Source organism: Sorex fumeus, unplaced genomic scaffold (assembly GCF_029834395.1).
Source record: "Sorex fumeus unplaced genomic scaffold, SorFum_2.1 ptg000072l, whole genome shotgun sequence".
Taxonomy (NCBI): Eukaryota; Metazoa; Chordata; class Mammalia; order Eulipotyphla; family Soricidae; genus Sorex; species Sorex fumeus.
In genome coordinates this window covers 21,503,582-21,521,076 of record NW_026606129.1, presented here as the reverse complement: position 1 = coordinate 21,521,076, position 17,495 = coordinate 21,503,582, and the positions used below count along the sequence as shown (strand labels likewise).

Below are 17,495 nucleotides of genomic sequence, written 5' to 3'. Positions count from 1 at the left end.
ACAAGGACCTGAAGTACAGAAAATTAGTCATCTATGAAAAATACTCCCTTGTACCAGAAGAAAGCTATCCTTATCCAAGATAGAGAATTTCACATCAAGAAAACTGTACGAATAACTAAACCTTGCTGCTTCCACACTAATTTACCAAACCAAGCACAGACTTCATCATTTTCCACAAATGTATAGGTTTGCTTGTTATCTAAAAGTATTCACTTGCCTGCTTTGGTCACTTTTTTGGGCTTCGTATCTTTAAGGTCAACTATTTGCATCAAAATCTTCCTTCTGTTAATGCTTTATGTCAATTTAATTTTAAATAATCTAAAGAACCATGAAGGGAAGAAGGAAAATTTTTATCCTTACTTGTCAAACTTAGAAAGATAATTCCTAAGAAAAAGACTAGCAGAGATGTAAAGAAAATGTGGTTGAAGAACTAAATGGTCAGATATGGCTACAGTCCCAGGAAGAGGAGTAAGTGCGGACAGATAAAAGGATAGAAATACAGAATCTAGATAATAAGGGGTCTTCTCTGCTGTTGAGGAATTGCCAAATGTACTTATTGGGTGACAATGTACGGTCTTTAACACATATTTGATTAGTTGAATAATAATTGATCATGCCTAGGCTCAGATGACCTTGTTTTTGTTATCTAAAATATTTAAGCCACTTTTCAATGATATATACTCTCTATATTTTTATTTTTTTATTATTTCATGCACTTGATATAATGGGAAACAGAACATTTCAACAGAATATGCTAAAGGTACGAAATGAAGTGCGAAATGAAAGCCAGACAAAATGCCATTTTCACTTAGAGAATATTTTTTTTTGCATAGCAAGAAAATATTATTGGAAAAGTGGGAAGAGGAGAGAGTGACATAGCAGAGTTCATATTTGGTGTGAGGCAAATGGAAAAAAAGCCCTCATTACTCTCCAATAAGTTTCTAAATCAAGATCTCACAATTTTCTGGGTTTCTAAATTTAGTAATATTACATTCTTAATTCCCTTGTCTCATTTCAAACAAGAAATATTGTTTCATATTTTATGAGCACACAGTCCTCCTCATAGACTACTTACAGTAATATGGAAGTCACAGGGCAGATCATTCTCAGATGCATGCTAAGACAATTTTTGTCCAAATAGGTCATCTCACAAACATTTTGGATTAAAATGCAAGGAACTCAGAAAAATTGTGAAATAAGTTTTCTACATGTCAGGAAATATAACTTTTTTTTTATAATCTCATATCAGTATATAATCTAAATTTTGAAAACAAGAAAAAATAACACTAAAATAATTCTGATGACATTTTTCTGAATTATTCCATTTGATGAAGTATTTGCTATTTGAAAAATATTTTGAAAAAAATAGATTTGGAGTTAGGAAAATAATACAGTGGGTAAGGCACTTGCTTGTAGCTGACTTGGGTTTGATCCCTAGCATCTCACATAAGCCTCAAGAATGATTCCCAAGAGCAAAGCAATGAGTAAACCATGAGCACAGGCAGGTATGGCCCCAAAACCAAAAACTAAAAAAAAAAAAAAGAAAAAAAAAAGAAAATAGCAGCATGCACTGGAGTTTCTTAAATCAGTCTAAAAATGAATGAGCACAACTAAACTGCATTAAACTAGAGATTTACTTTCCAATAAACACAGTGAGAATAATATGATTAAAATAAATTGAAAATGTCTTGTATGTTACGTGCACTAATATTCCTTGCTCAATAACAATACTCTAATTCTAAATGTAGGAGTAGTATGTTTTGCATTTGATATTCTCTTTGCTAGAGCTCTTTATCAAGGCACACCGTTGACTGTTTCTCTTATCCTTCAAATATAAGCCAATTAGGTGTAGCCTTTATATAAATGTCATGTTCTTAAGTAGCAGTGCATTTTACCTCCTTTCTGTTGAGTTTTCCCATGTCATGCACCAAATTATATATTTGGCTTGATTTAATCACCTGCTTGTGACCTATGAAGTCACAAACTTATAAACCCTATGAAGTCAGGGATCTCCTTCTGTTTGCTTCATTGTTCTATATCCAGTATCAAAAACAGCATGGCAAATATTAGGCATTCAACATGTATTTGTCTAGTTAGCAATAAATATTTTTCACAAAAGCATCTAGTATACTTTCTATTTAAATGGTAAGTAGATCAAAATAATCTTAAATGTGAAACAAGAGAAACATGAAACATGACAAGACAAAATGTAAAACAAGACAAACATTCAAGTTCATTGTGATATAGGCAGTTAGACAGGGCAAGAGCCCCTATGGCAATGGAATTCCTGGGAAATAAAAAATAATAGGCTTAGGACCCACCTTGCGAGCACAGGAACTGAAGTCTGACATGACTTTGACCTGCAAACAGACCCAGGCAAGGCTGGACTTCCCTCAGAGAAGTTCCAGCAGGAACAAAGACCAGGAAAGAAATTTCAAAGGAGACTGCTGACCACTCCCAATGCTAGCCCCTTGGCAACCACCCTAGCAAAACAACTCATACCTACCTAGAAAGCCCCACATGGGGCACCCTGGGAAAACAACCTATAAACCACCTTGAACAAAGGAATAGAGCACTTATCCTTCCTGAGCTCATGTGTTGCTTATGCTCACATGGCTGAGCACATGTGGTGTCTGAGCACGTGTCACTCACATCTCCCCTCTTGAGGTGTGTACTGAGGCTCTCTCCATCTTTGGAGAAGCCCGCATTCTCTCAAGTGCATTACTCTCTCCCACTCTCTCTCCCCCTTCCCCTTCCAAAAAAACCCACTGAATAAAATCTGTTTTACTTCACTGCTTGTTTACTCCTGAAATTCTTTTCTGTGAGACAGGACAAAGTATCTGGAAACTCCAGGGAAGGCCTACAATGACTTTCCTGCAAAGAGCAATTCCTCGTTTCAACCTGAATCCATGGCTCCCAGAGAAATCAGGTGGTGGGGATCAACTCCCGTGCTGAGAAGACCAAGTGGATGTCAGGTGTCAGGTGTGGCTTGAGAGTCACCTGATGGTGCCAGTGGCACTTGGGTCTATGCCTTGCAGCGGCTCATCCACAGTCTTTATCAGTTTTAACCTTCCCAGCTGGTCCAGGGGTTGGCAGAGGCAGACTGGGAGAAAGTAACAGTCTTCTCCTCTCTGCCTCACATAAGCCACCCATTGGGGACCCACTGACTTCAATTGGACTAGTACAGATACTAAAAGCTTATAAATATTTGTAAAATATATCTTATATTAAATATTATTTGAAGGTAAAGGTCCCCTACTCCAGTTTTTATATACCATGATCGAAATATGAAAAGAAATAAAAGAAAATAACAACCAGAAAACTTTAACATGGAAACTCCAGTTTTGTTGGATTGGACTTGACTGAGTATCATTTATTTTTCCACTGTTTCTGTCTTAAAATTTATATAATTATCATGATATATTCACACAAGAAAAAATGAACTGATTAAAATAAAATGCCCTGAAAATACAGTTTGCAAGTTTGTTAGACCATTCACTTTGAGTATGATTTTGTTCCTAACAAAAAAATGGTGGAAATATTTCCAAAAACTACATTTACCTAATATAAAATTATGGTGATTAAGGTACAGCTTAAAATGAAAATAAGTTTATTATGTGTAGCCTAAGGAAAATAATAAGTTCTATGATCAAAAGAAATAATTAAAAAAAGTTTTATTGATTCATCTGGTTAAGGAAAATAAATCACATATTCTGGTTATCCTCTCAATAGCTGAATTATCATAAGAGCCTCATACTGTACAGGGAATTCTGAAAAGCCTAAGGAAAATTCAGTTGATACTAGGTTCATTCATAAAATAAATCCAAGTTTGTTTTATACTCAAGTTCTGAATTAAATTCTTTTTAGCCAACATACTTCAAAACTTTTTTTATGCCACACCCAACTGTGCTTAGGCCTTACTCCTGCTCTGTGCTCAGAAACCACTTCTGGTGGTGTTCAGGGCTCAGGGGACCACATGGGGTGTCAAGGATTGAACCAGGATCATCTGTATGGAAGGCAACACCCTACCTGCTTTACTATTTATTGCCCTGGCCCCCATTTGGGAACTTTTAACAACAATACAAAATAGTGCCTTACTTTTTAAATGCACTTTCCTTTTCATCCAAGGCATTAAAAACCACATTATTTTTCACTTTTGAGTTAAAACTTATAACATTGTGAGTATCTGAAGTGGAAGGGCAGTTTTCTGCTGTTTAAATTATAACTCTTTTCTCAGATCTGGCTGGAGCGATAGCACAGCAGTAGGGCGTTTGCCTTGCACACAGCCAGCCCAGCCGAGCCAGGTTCGATTCCTCCACCCCTCTCGGAGAGCCCGGCAAGCTACCCAGAGTATCTTGCCCACACGGCAAAGCCTGGCAAGCTCCCCATGATGTATTCGATATGCCAAACACAGTAAGAACAAGTCTCAAAATGGAGACATTACTGGGCCTGCTTGAGCAAATTGATGAACAACAGGAGGACAGTGTGTGTTTGTTCTCAGACCTAGATTTACTTAGCTGAAAACAGCTGGTCAGTAGCTTAGTGATTATGGACTCATTTTTGTCAATGGTTAATGCTCAGTACAATTCATTCTAATTTTTCAATACTACAGGGATAATATCTAGAATGTGACCCTGGAAATAATTTTGTAATTGGAATAAAAATGACCACAAGGAGAAGATTAAACTACTGGATGATCTCAGTTTTATGTGGGTTATAGAAAGGCAAAGCAAAGGAATAGAGAAAATTAATTGAAAGAAATCTTCAAATCCTAACTACAAAGTTAAGGTTACTTAGAGTGGCAAGGGGATGAGCATTGAAGTGGGGCCAAGAATTCAACAGATTGTGATAGACAGACACTGGTACTTTAAGGATGCAGTGTGGCAACATATTTTTGCAATAAATGGAACCCATACGATATAGTCTTTAAACAAATTTATTTCAATAAAAAATTAGAAATAAAAGAGAAATGTTCAGAATTGGAAAGACAGTTCCTTGCATGTTGACAGCACTAGTTTGATTCCTGACCCTGCACATGATTTCTTAAGCACCACAAGGGGTCACCCCTGAACACAGAGCCAGGAATTACTCCTAAGCACTGCAGTTTCTGATCTTCCAAGAAGTCATATGGGACAAAGATCAAACCTGAGTCACTACTCAACTCTGAATACTAACTTAAGTTCTAGTTATTAAGGTACGCTCGAGGGGGCCCAGTAACGTCTCCATTGGAGACTTTGTTGTTACTGTGTCTGGCATATCGAATACTCTCGGTAGCTTGCCGGGCTCTCCGAGAGGGGCGGAGGAATCGAACTCGGGTCGGCCATGTTGGCTGCATGTAAGGCGAACACCCTACCCACTGTGCTAGGGCTGGAGCCATAGCACAGCGGGTAGGGCGTTCGCCTTACAAGCGGCCAACATGGCCGACCCGAGTTCGATTCCTCCGCCCCTCTCGGAGAGCCCGGCAAGCTACCGAGAGTATTCGATATGCCAGACACAGTAACAACAAAGTCTCCAATGGAGACGTTACTGGGCCCGCTCGAGCAAATCGACGATCAACGGGAGGGCCTTTACTTTACCTTTACTTACTAAGGTACGCTATTTCTCAATTTAAGGTTAGTGTTAAAAATTAAATGGAATAACAGGAGAGTCTCCTCAACATTTAAGGCTTTCTTTTTTGCAAGTGTTCAGATATGGGGGGCAAATGGCCATTTGGACTGCTGTTGCTGCCCTGCTTTGAAAGGTGATAAAGTAGAATCATGGTCACGGTCATCCTGTTGTTCATTGATTTGCTCGAGTGGGCCCAGTAACATCTCCATCATGTGACTTGTTGTTACTGTGTTTGGCATATTGAATACGTCCCGGGTAGCTTGCCAGGCTTTGCCGTGCAGGCGAGATACCCTCGGTATCTTGCCGGGCTCTCTGAGAGGGGCGGAGGAATCAAACTTGGCTCGGCTGGGCCAGCTGTGCACAAGGCAAACGCCCTACCGCTGTGCTATCACTCCAACCCATAAACTAGAATAGGAGAAAGAATATATGCAAGTGTGGAGAAAAGAACAGGACCAAGGGAGGGAGAGAGGGAAAGATGAAGGAAAAGAAGGACTTAAATGCAGGATAAAACAAATGTTAACTAATCAAAGTTTTTCAATATGTCTGGAAATTGTATGATACTCAAACTATTCAAGGAAAGAAATTTATTTTAATTTCCTCAATACCATGAAACATCAGCTCTATTTGGTTTTACTATTTCCTACCAGAACTTTCATTTCTATATTTAATTCTAGTCATTTAAGGGAGTGGGAACAGAAATTACATATCTTTAACTTTTCAGGAAAAATGACTGTAAATTGGAGTTTACACAATGAAATAGCAATAAAATGTCTACACTCTTCAGTCCACTGATATTTAAGTTTCAGTGTAATTGGAAAAAGAAACTTAAATGCTGAACAAATGGTCTCTTTTTGAGAGTTGAATTTCTAATGGAGAGAAATGAATATTAATATGAATGAAATTGAATGGTATATGAACATTAACCCTTCATTCCACATAGCACAGTGGTAGGGTGTTTGCCTTCCGTACAGCTGGCCCAGCCGAGCCGGGTTCTATTCCTCTGCCCATCGTGGAGAGCCTGGCAAGCTACCAAGAGTATCTCGCCCGCATGGCAAAGCCTGGCAAGCTCCCTGTGACGTATTCAATATGCCAAAAACAGTAACAACAAGTCTCACAATGGAGACATTACTGGGCCCGCTCGAGCAAATCGATGAACAACGGGAGGACAGTGCTACATTTAAACTTTATAAATGTTCATAAATATTATGCACAATTAAGAGGCGGGTTGGGAAGAGGTCTGCAAAATATGTATTTTAAAATACTATTTGGAAATTTAACAAAGGTCCAATAAAATTATAAAGGTGTTGAACAGAGAAATCAGTGCTCTAAAAGTTAGTGATGAAGTCTTTAGCTAATGATTCCTTCTAGACTATTCCTGGAAGACCAGCTTGTGTCTTTCAAGTCTCATCAGAGATGAGCAGGGAAAACAGAGGAGGTGGAAATCAGCTCATTTTCTTGTTCCTAGAAATACTGGTAAGATAAAAATTGAATGAAGAAGATATAAAAATAACTGCTTGAATATTCCTTGGTATTATTCAATGCAGGCCAAGCCCAAGACTTTGAGAGACAAAGGATGCTTGATTGAGGTCAATATAAGATGATGATATTTAAGAAAGTTTCTTCTGGTTTTTCTAAGAGTGTTGAGTCAATTCTGTAGAAATAATGAAAAAAAGCCTCAGATCCTTTAAGCAGTAAATGAGTCCCCAGATACTTGTATTCCTGAAAACTAAGGGTTGTGGATTAATTTGAGATATCTTATTCTCAAAAGTAGGTGGATTTTTAGTATGTAGTAAAGAGTGGTTATTCTCTTAAAATTGTTGATGCTAGAAAAAGAGAAAGGAAGGAATGAAGGAATGAAGGAAAGAGGAAAGAAGGAAGGAAGGAAGGAGAGAAAGAAAGAGAGAGAGAAAGGAAAAAAAGAGAGAGAGAAATAGAAGCTGGTATCCTCACTGACCAAACAATAATATATCATATGCATTACTCTGAGCTGTACTGAGTTTTCCTCTTGATAGACCTACCTCACTATTTCCTTATAATAATGTTACTATTTTGCCCATTTGAGAAAGGGTTTAAGTCCTAGTTCAGTCAGTGATTATCGAGACTTTTTATGAACTGATTCCAGTTGTTCCCTCTCACTCTAATGTGTAAACAGATAGCTGGCTTAATTGAGTCAAAGTTAAATGGCATGAAAAAGTAAAGATCCAATTTACTTATTTGGTGGCAAATAAGTAAAAGTATTAATAACGCATTTAAGACAACAAAAGGCAAAATAACTTAAATGATGAAAATATAAGAAATATTGTACCTATAGGAATTGTGTCTAGTAGAGAGGATGAACTTATTTTAAAATATGTAGATTGTTTTCTAGAAGTACTAATTGATAGTAGTGTTCACAAACTGAGCAAAGTCAAACCCACATATTCCCCAAAATTTTCCTAGGTTGGTGTTGTCCAAACTGAAAACAAGTAAACTAGATCTAAATCAACATTTAGAGGTAAACTAGATCTAAATCAACATTTAGAGTAAGTATGTAATATATACTTTATAATATATAATCTGGGCTGGAGCAATAGCACAGCAGGTAGGGCATTTGCCTTGCACACAGCCAATATGGCTGGCCCGAGTTCAATTCCTCCTCCCCTCTTGGAGAGCTCGGCAAGCTACCGAGAGTATCTCACCCTCATGGCAAAGCCTGGTAAGCTACCCATGACGTATTCGATATGCCAAACACAGTAACAAGTCTCACAATGTTACTGGGCCCGCTCAAGCAAGTCGATAAACAATGGGAGGACAGTGACAGTGATAGTGAATATATAATCTAATGTATATCATTAAAGAAAAATGTGCCTTTCAAATATGTAAGGGGTATTTGAGTTTGGCATAATGATTAGGGAATGTTGCAGATAAGTTATAGGATAGGAGACTAGAGGTTAAGTCCTGGACAGAAAGGGTATATACAATATATGGTTACCTTGTATTTCAGATGTCTTTTAACTATCCTTTGATGACAAAGACAAATGGAAAGTAATCAGAAAGTACAATTGAATATCATGCTTTCTTTGATCTTTAGCTTTGTGAGCACTTAGAAAGATCAATTTAGAGCTACATCTGTATGAGTTCATCTGTGGCTTCAAGTCTGTATGATTGCAACTGAAAATAAGAAATCGGGGCAAATAATTTTCTAAATAGGTTTGCAGAGTAATGGCAGGGCAAAAGTAATAACCTTCTGTTTTTTTGAAAAGCATATATCACAGAACCCCTAACATGGCCCAGTAAAGGAATCATACATGATAAAGTAGTTAAAAAATATTAGGTACTTTTAGAACGATGTTTATAAGCAACAGAATATCTGATTATCAGTTACTCCAATAATAGGAACTAGGAGTCTAGAGATATAGTTTCTCAAAGTTTTGCTACATAACCCACATCTTCTTTCTCATGTCTCTCTAATGATCGAACATGACTGCAGTGGTTATATGTTTTATGCTTCATCCATATATCCTAGAAGAAAGGAAGAAATAGAGACACAAAGATTTCTTTATTTCAGGGGAAAAATGACTCTCAAGTAGACCATAGAAGAGATCTCTTCATATTCTGTTGAATAGAGCTCTTCACATATTCCCCACTCCATTAAGACGACTAATGGGGAAGGAAGTGCTGTATGAGAGCACCAAATAAAGAGTGTTTGGAGGGTCCTCCCAGGAGGGGAGATGCATGTCGAAAGTAGACTATGGACTGAACATGTTTGCCACTCAATGCCTCTTTTGCAGACCACAACACCCAAAAGGAGAGAGAGAACACAGGGGATTGCCCTGCCACGGAGGCAGGGAGGGATGGGGGGATGGGGGTGGGGGGGGGATGTTATCCATGGTGGTGGAAAATGGGCACTGGTGGAGGGATGGGTATGTGATCATTGTATAATCGAAACCCAAGCACAAAAAATTGTAAATCTACAACTATACCTCATGGTGTTTCACTAATAAAAATAAATAAATAAAATGCTTGTAAGTCATCCCTTGTGTCAAAGCATTCTACTGCTTGCACAAAGTTGTATTTTATTACATTACTTTTTTAAGGGAATGTGGGAAATGACTGGGGCTTAGGGGTTCTACAATTTTTCCGCCAAGATTATAAATATAACTATTATTTATTCTGCCTTCATGGAGAAAAAGGGGAAAGTTGATGGTTTACTTCCTACTCTCATTTTCTGCACCATTGCTATAGTAAAGGGAATCATTGAGTGAAATTTTCCAGAAAATTATATTATATAGATTATAAACACTTAAGAAATCTAATCCAACAGTTAGGAGTCCTGAGTCTAACATCAGATAGCTATAGGGTCCTGGATATATCACTAAGGTTCATTTTCTCACCTTCAGTATAAGAACTATAGAGTTATATAACTAACAGACCATTTCAAAGTTTGTATAAGCAGTGTGAATTAGCAGCTCAATCAAACGTGATAGTTCTCAAACTTAAAGTCACATCCATTCTAGTCTTTATTGTGACCAGCAGTCAGACCTCGTGTCTTCTTGAGTCTCAAGAACAAATTTGACTTACATAGTGAAAGGAGAGAATATTCAGTATTCAGCATCATTAGCATTTATATTTTGATTCACATAGTTACATTCAGATACTTTATGGAAGAACAGGTTTATTTTAGTCTTTTGAAAAAAGTGTCAATAAGTACCCTGAGGAGGAAAAAGTTCTATGGCAAAAATAAACCTAGGGGTTACTAGATTAATCACAGTTAAATAGATTTCAATGTCACTGACTCTACTACCACTTATAAAGTTAAAGTGCACTGTCAATGTGCAGAAGCAGTAGAGTATTTTCAACTTTCATTCTGGCTATACATTCTATTTTTCATAGAGCATTTAAATTTTTCTTATTGAGAAAATGACCATATTGTGCTACACTGTAGAGCATGAGATAAAAAAAACAAATTTTTGAAAAGTATCCCCTCTTTTTATCATGTAGACTTTTTATCCAAAACATTAAAGGTAAAGGTAAAGGCCCTTCCATTGTTCATCGATTTGCTCGAGCGGGCCCAGTAATGTCTCCATTGGAGACTTTGTTGTTACTGTGTCTGGCATATCGAACACGTCACGGGGAGCTTGCCAGGCTCTGCCCTGCGGGAGAGATACTCTCGGTAGCTTGCTGGGCTCTCCGAGAGGGGCAGAGGAATTGAACTCGGGTCGGCCATGTTGGCTGCGTGCAAGGCAAATGCCCTACCGCTGTGCTATCGTTCCAGCCCCATCCAAAACATTAAGGTGACTTTTCAACAATTCTCCTAATGGTAAGAATACAATTTGACAGTACTATCTAGTCAATGTCACTTAGTAATATAAAATAAATAATACATTAATAAGCATAGATTTTACTTACACACTAATTGAATAAATCTAAAATAACCCTTACTTCTTTAGCATAAAAACAAAGCCTTACAATCAATAGCCTTTATTTTTTTTCTTTGCTTTTTTAGGTAACACCTGGCGATGCACAAGGGTTACTCCTGGTTCTGTACTCAGGAATTACTCCTGGCAGTGCTCGGGGGACCATATGGGATGCTGGGAATTGAACCTGGGTTGGCTGCATGCAAGGCAAATGCCCTACCCGCTGTGCTATCGCTCCAGCCCCAATAGACTTTATTTCTTATATTCTGAATAATTTCTCAAAAATCATTTATTTTACCATTTTAATGAAATGCTTCATATGATAAAGATTCCTGGAAATATTCTTCAGAGTCAGTCTTAAACCATTTTTCTAAGTGTATTTTAAAAAATTGTAAATATGTTCAAACTGATGTAAAAGAAGAAAGAACAGGAAGCCAGCAGAAGAGAACAGCAAGGACGATTTTTACTGCTTATAAAAATAAGTCCCTCAGTGAGGGATTCCAGAGCAGTTGCACTCAAACTGAAAGCAGATCTGAATTCCAACTCGAAAGTAATCTTCGTGGAAACTAAACTGAAAAAAACAAGTTCCCCAAAACAAAGCCAGGAATGTGTTTTCATTTCTTCTGCACACAGCTATGGGTAAAATCTATGGGATGGGTATTTCCCAAGGGATGGGTATTTCCTACTGAGAGAAACATCTTGCTGTGTAGAGCAGAGGAAAAATGGAAATAAGAGAGAATACAGAGATGTAATGACAACTATCAGGGAAGGAGGACAAGCCTTTCTAGGTTTTCTTCAGGAAAGGGTTGAAAAACAAGACGGAAAAAGTATTTTAAAAATATATTGCCCAATAGGTTATCAGTTCTTTTGGAATTTAACAAGTTATCACCCGCCAATGAATATGTAGTCCTAGAGGTGACTCGTAAGCCTTTAGAATTCTAAGTATTTAACAATTACAGAATGGAAAGAATGTTCAAGATGTAACCTTGTTTCTGTGTCAATGGCAATATTTCTAATACTAATGATAATAAGATAAGAAAATATATTCATGTTCCAACTTTGAACCTGCTGAATGAATCAAATTTGTGAGAACTTTTATGAGGTCACCAGGAGTGTTCTCAGACTGTTCATTTATGTGTGACATGGTTGGTTTGGAAGAAATATCCAGGGTTGTCAAAGTTATTAAACCAGAGTGAATGGGCAAATGGACACAGTTAATTTGTCTACAGCTTCCATTTTAAATTCTATTAAAACTGAAATGTTTTAATAGAACATTTAGCTGTTATTTAACATGCCCACCTATAGTTATGCCTTTCCAAAAAAATAAAACAAAACAAAAAAACAGTTTAAGTTTAAAATTAAAGAGACAAAGGGCCTTGAGTTTGTAGCCTTCCCAGTTACCTAACTAGCCAACATTGCCATCTAGTGGCATAAATAAACCACGACCACCACTTTGGGGGTAAGAGACAGGGCCCAAACCCCCCTTTGAGGGGTGTGCCCAGTACAGACCATGATTATAATGATGCCACACCAAGTGCAAACCAACTCACAAGAGCAAACATCTGCAGACATTTATCCCCCAAAACTTGGTCAGTTTTCCAGAGACTTTATCAGTGAACCCCAAAGTTTCATCAGCTTCCCAGAGAAGGACCACCAGAACTGAAAAACAAACTTTGACTTGTCTCACTTTTTCTGTTTTCGTTTTTCAGACTCTTAAGATCCATGTCTCATTCCTTTTTTCACAAATTCACTTGAGAAAAACCTTTATATTTACAATAAGGATGTAATGCTACAACCACCATGACCATTCAAAGAAATAGGAAATAGATTCCTGATGATTACCAAATAGTAGAAATAAAGTTCAAGCATGAAGGAGACTAGAATCTGTTCTAGCATGAGCAACCAAGAGCTAGGCTTTGGCATAAACATAACAAAGATTTAAGGGAAAGAACAACAGAAATGGGTTTACAGGAGAGGAGCAAATGTTAAACTTTAGTTAAACTTTAGCTTAACTAAAGTTCTTACCATTCTCATAATAAACACTCATAACAAATATCTCTTTGCACCTACTTGTTCATTAGTTAGAATCAAATAGTCAATGCTTCTCCTGATAGACAAGGAGATTTATATAATATATCATCCTCTGCTTCTGCAATAAGACCCCTTTGTCAACTGCTATAAATAAACCAAAAGAAAGGCATGGAGAACATCCCCCAGAATTTGGACTGCTATCAGATCATCTCTGACTCTTTTTTTCACAGTTCACCTGTTATTCTGCACAGTAAAGGTAAAGGCCCTCCCGTTGATCATCGATTTGCTCGAGCAGGCCCAGTAATGTCTCCATTGGAGACTTTGTTGTTACTGTGTTTGGCATATCGAATACGTCCCGGGGAGCTTGCCAAGCTCTACACAGTAAAGATCACTATGAATGTGTGATGACAAACAAAACAAACAATTAAATGGTCACGAAACCATTTATGATGAGATAATGATAGAAACACAGAACACTGGTTTAGAACTTTTCAAGTAAATGAACAGTGAGAAAGCTGGAAGAAGCAATTTTCAGAAATCCAAATGTGTGCTTCTCCGAAATTTGCATGAGAGGCTGAGTCATGCTCATGCAAATGCATCTTCCTTTAAATTCATGGTAGAGACTACTGGAACATACTCACTTCCCCCTATGCAAATTGCCTGGAAAAGAAGCCTTTAGTTCTTACCTATAATAAAAAGAATCTCCACTGCAATGTCACTGACGGTTGTGCTCCGAGTCGTGGACAGGTCATCATTGCCAATGAAGCAAACGTTGTAGGGAACCGTCACGGCAACATAAAACGTTGCCAACAAAATAAGCCAGTCCCAGCCAGCTTTGAAAGTGCTAAAATGCAACAGTATGAATTTGGACTTTTTTGCATCGGAAACTTTGTACTCCGGAAATGCTGGTTTATCTACAAAAACATTCTGCAGGTAAAGACAAAAAGTAGAGAAGGAAGAAATGTAACATTAGAAACATGGATGGCAGTGTCTCAAGCACACCCTTGAATGAGGCGAATCATTCATAGAAGTTCAACAGGGGCTGGAGTGATAATACAGCGGGAAGACTGTTTGCCTTGCATACGGCTGACATGGGTTCAATCTCCAGCATCCCATATGGTCCTCCAAGCACTGCCAGGAGTAATTCCTGAATATAGAGTCAAGAGTAACCCCTGAGCATCGCTTGGGTGTGACCCAAAAAGCAAGCAACATATAAGGTCAATTTAACGTAGTGTACAAATGACTTTTTTAAAGTGGGTGAGATGAAGAGTGGAGTGAGTGAAACCCTTACTAAAACTGAGGATACTTGTAAGGATAGGAATATGCAATTTTGTCAAAGATGTTAAATAAGTATCAAATCTTGCTCAGTGAAAAAAAAGACCATTAACTAAAATATAATCTAAATTCATTCACAGTTGCAAGCTTAATTCAAAGATACCTTTATCTTTTATTGTGATAGGGACATTCCTGATACTTTTAGTCTTGAGATTGTCATATTACTTAAAAAGCAAAGTTAATTTGAAATTCTTTTAAGGACAGCAAATTTTCTTTTTTTTAATAGATAGGACAGACATATACAATCAATATACTTTTAAATAACTTTTTAAATCTCTTTCAAATTATAACTAGTTTCTCTAGCTACTTGCTTCTCAGTCCTATGATTGTGGTGAGGTTTTGGGTTGGCAACCTAAATCTAATAATCTTGATAGACATTGATTTATTTTGACACTGGCTAAGTCCTTGTTAATATGGCAATGTGGGAAACAGTTACTTAAGAGGTATTCAATCATAGAAAGGGAAGGCAATCTTCACTGTGTAGCGAATTAAATGCAGAAGAATAGCTGTAGTTTTTATAACTGCAAAAGCACTTCACTTTGAAAGCAATCCAAATTAATGAACAATTCTTATTGCTATGAGACAAAGGGAGACCCAACAATAGCTTCTGTGGAAATTTGACAAGCCTGTGACCGGATACTTGCAGACCTTGTTTTGACCTCAATTAATGAGAAACACAAGATAGGTAAGAGAAGCTAAACTTGAAAGTCAAATGAACAGAGCAATTTAAATTTCTGAAGTCCTTCCTTCCTTCCTTCCTTCCTTCCTTCCTTCCTTCCTTCCTTCCTTCCTTCCTTCCTTCCCTCCTCCCTCCCTCCCTTCCTTCCTTCCTTCTTTTCCTTCCTTCCCTTATCCTCCCTCCTTTCTTTTCTTTTACCTTTCTCTCAATCCCTTCCCTTCTTTTCATTTTTATCCTTCCTTCCTTCCTTTCTTTCTTTTTCCTTTTATCTCACTTATTCCTTTCCTTTCTCCCTCCCCTCAGCCCTTCCTTCTTTCCCTTCTAATTTCCCACCTAGTGAAAAAAAATGCTCCATTTGAATAGACAAATCCTTACTTGCTTTTATTATTGAAAAAAAGACATATATACACACTTAATCTGTAAATCTGAAGCAGAGTGCCTAAGAAATAAGAGTCAACATTCTTGACATTAATTATAGTATTTACTAATATTGAAACATTTATTTAATACCAATAGTGTTTTCTTTCTAAAATCTGTTTCTATGTTTTGGATCACACCCAGATGTGCTCAGGGCTTTCTTCTGGCTCTGTGCTCAGGGATTACTCCTGGCGGTCCTAGGGTAAACACAATGCCAGGGAATCAAACCTGTGTTGGCAAGTGCCACCATTTTAGGTATTGTTTTAGTGTTCCAATCTGATGTTTATGTTCCTTAACTGAATAGCAGAGTCACAAGTTAGCTCAGCAGTGAGAACTATCACTTTTTTTTTGAGAACCATCGCTTTTTAACTCAGATTTTCAAGTACTGTTCTGTATTTTGTTGAACCTAAAAGGAAAGACATATTCAACAAAAGCATTTTAAAGCTCACTAACATTTGCATGTTTAAATGACTCTGGAGAAAAGACTAAAAGATAGCATCAGTTTTCAGTATTGAAGAATCTCAGGCTAATATTTGTTTAGGTGTTTTGCTGGTGGCTAGCGTAGAATCAAGCTTAGATGTGGTTCCCTTTGTTAGCCTGAGAACTTGTTTACTGTCACTAAGGCTGATTTGGTCATTAAAAGGAGAGGAAAAAAAGACAGAGTAGAAGGATTCATAGATCAAGTGGTGTACACTGTTCTTAATCTATCCCTGGACTCTAACAAAATTCAGGTGACACCGAAGTTCAGGCATGCCTTAAAAAGTTTTATAATAAGTTGGGACAAAAGAATAAGGGTGTGACTCTTCACAGTGAAACACAGCTGATCAGCAGTGGCATGGACAATGAGAACACAAATGGATCAGAACAGTCTGTTCTGGCTTTGACACAGGAATCATCCAGGTTTGTAGCACCTTCCTGTCACATCTCGCTTCTCTTTCATCTTTTTTTGGTTACTACAAACCATACAAGGAGACACTCTGTGTGGGATGCATGATCCTGTTCAATCAAAGCATATGCTGGTCAAAGAGGAGTTTAGACTTTCTGTGTTAAGAGTAAGACACCAAAGAAATCCCTGACTCCATACCCTCTGAATTTGAAATACATTCCAAAATAGCTATTTTTTGTTTAATATGTTCTTTTCTAATGTCAGTGACAAGAATGAATCCTGAGTATTTCTCTCTGACACCCATAATCTCATGACTTCCAAGGTTGTATGCCCAGAAGATTCCAGAATATCATCATTGTTTGCAAAATCATTTTTGAATGTCTACAGTTAAACAGAGATAGCTCTGAGTTTTTTGATGCAGTTCTTTGTTCTAACAACCAATTATGAAACTCTATGCAAAATTAGAGGATTTAGGCCATATAAAATTCTACCCCCAAAAATTATGCTTTGTATAGGCACAGTTATTCGATATAATTTTTTTTTTTTTTGCTTTCTTGGGTCACACCTGGCGATGCACAGGGGTTACTACTGGCTCTGCAATCAGGAGTTACTCCTGGCAGTGCTCATGGGACCATATGGAATGCTGGGAATTGAACCTGGGTCGGCCGCGTGCAAGGCAAATACCCTACCCGCTGTGCTGTCTCTCCAGTCCCTCGATATGATTTTTGACAGAAAAGGTACAGGTTTCAGCAAACAGCCCTGTTTCAGTTTACCAAGAATTCAACTCTTCACAAAACTGCATTGAGTATGGCATGTAATTTTATATTTAATGTTCCACTGTGTAAAATTTCCAACAGTGTTTTGCATAAAAGAAAAACTTTTAAGTGGAGTAATGATTTTGATTTGTTTGTGATCCCCCTGGATAAAAGCCTTATGTGAAATTAGATGAAGTACAAAATAGATGGAACGAAAATTAAATTTGAGAAATTTTAACCACCAAACTCTGAACGTGTAATATGACTTTGCTGCATCATCATGTTCATAAAATGTAACCAGCATGTCCCCTACTGCAATGTCCCTCAAATCATATTGTACTGCCTGCAATAATATTCTAATCTCTTTGCTGTGGTAACACTATGATTAA

At 37.5% G+C, this 17,495-nt stretch overlaps 1 protein-coding gene across 1 annotated transcript in view; it reads right to left on the bottom strand.

Annotated features, from left to right (window-relative positions):
- KCNH8 (potassium voltage-gated channel subfamily H member 8) overlaps window positions 1-17,495 on the bottom strand; it is a 388,965-nt gene that overhangs the window by 162,928 nt on the left and 208,542 nt on the right. Inside the window, exon 5 of the mRNA XM_056129473.1 lies at window positions 13,721-13,961. Coding sequence (XP_055985448.1) covers window positions 13,721-13,961 — 241 coding nt within the window. The remainder of the gene's footprint in view (window positions 1-13,720; window positions 13,962-17,495) is intronic.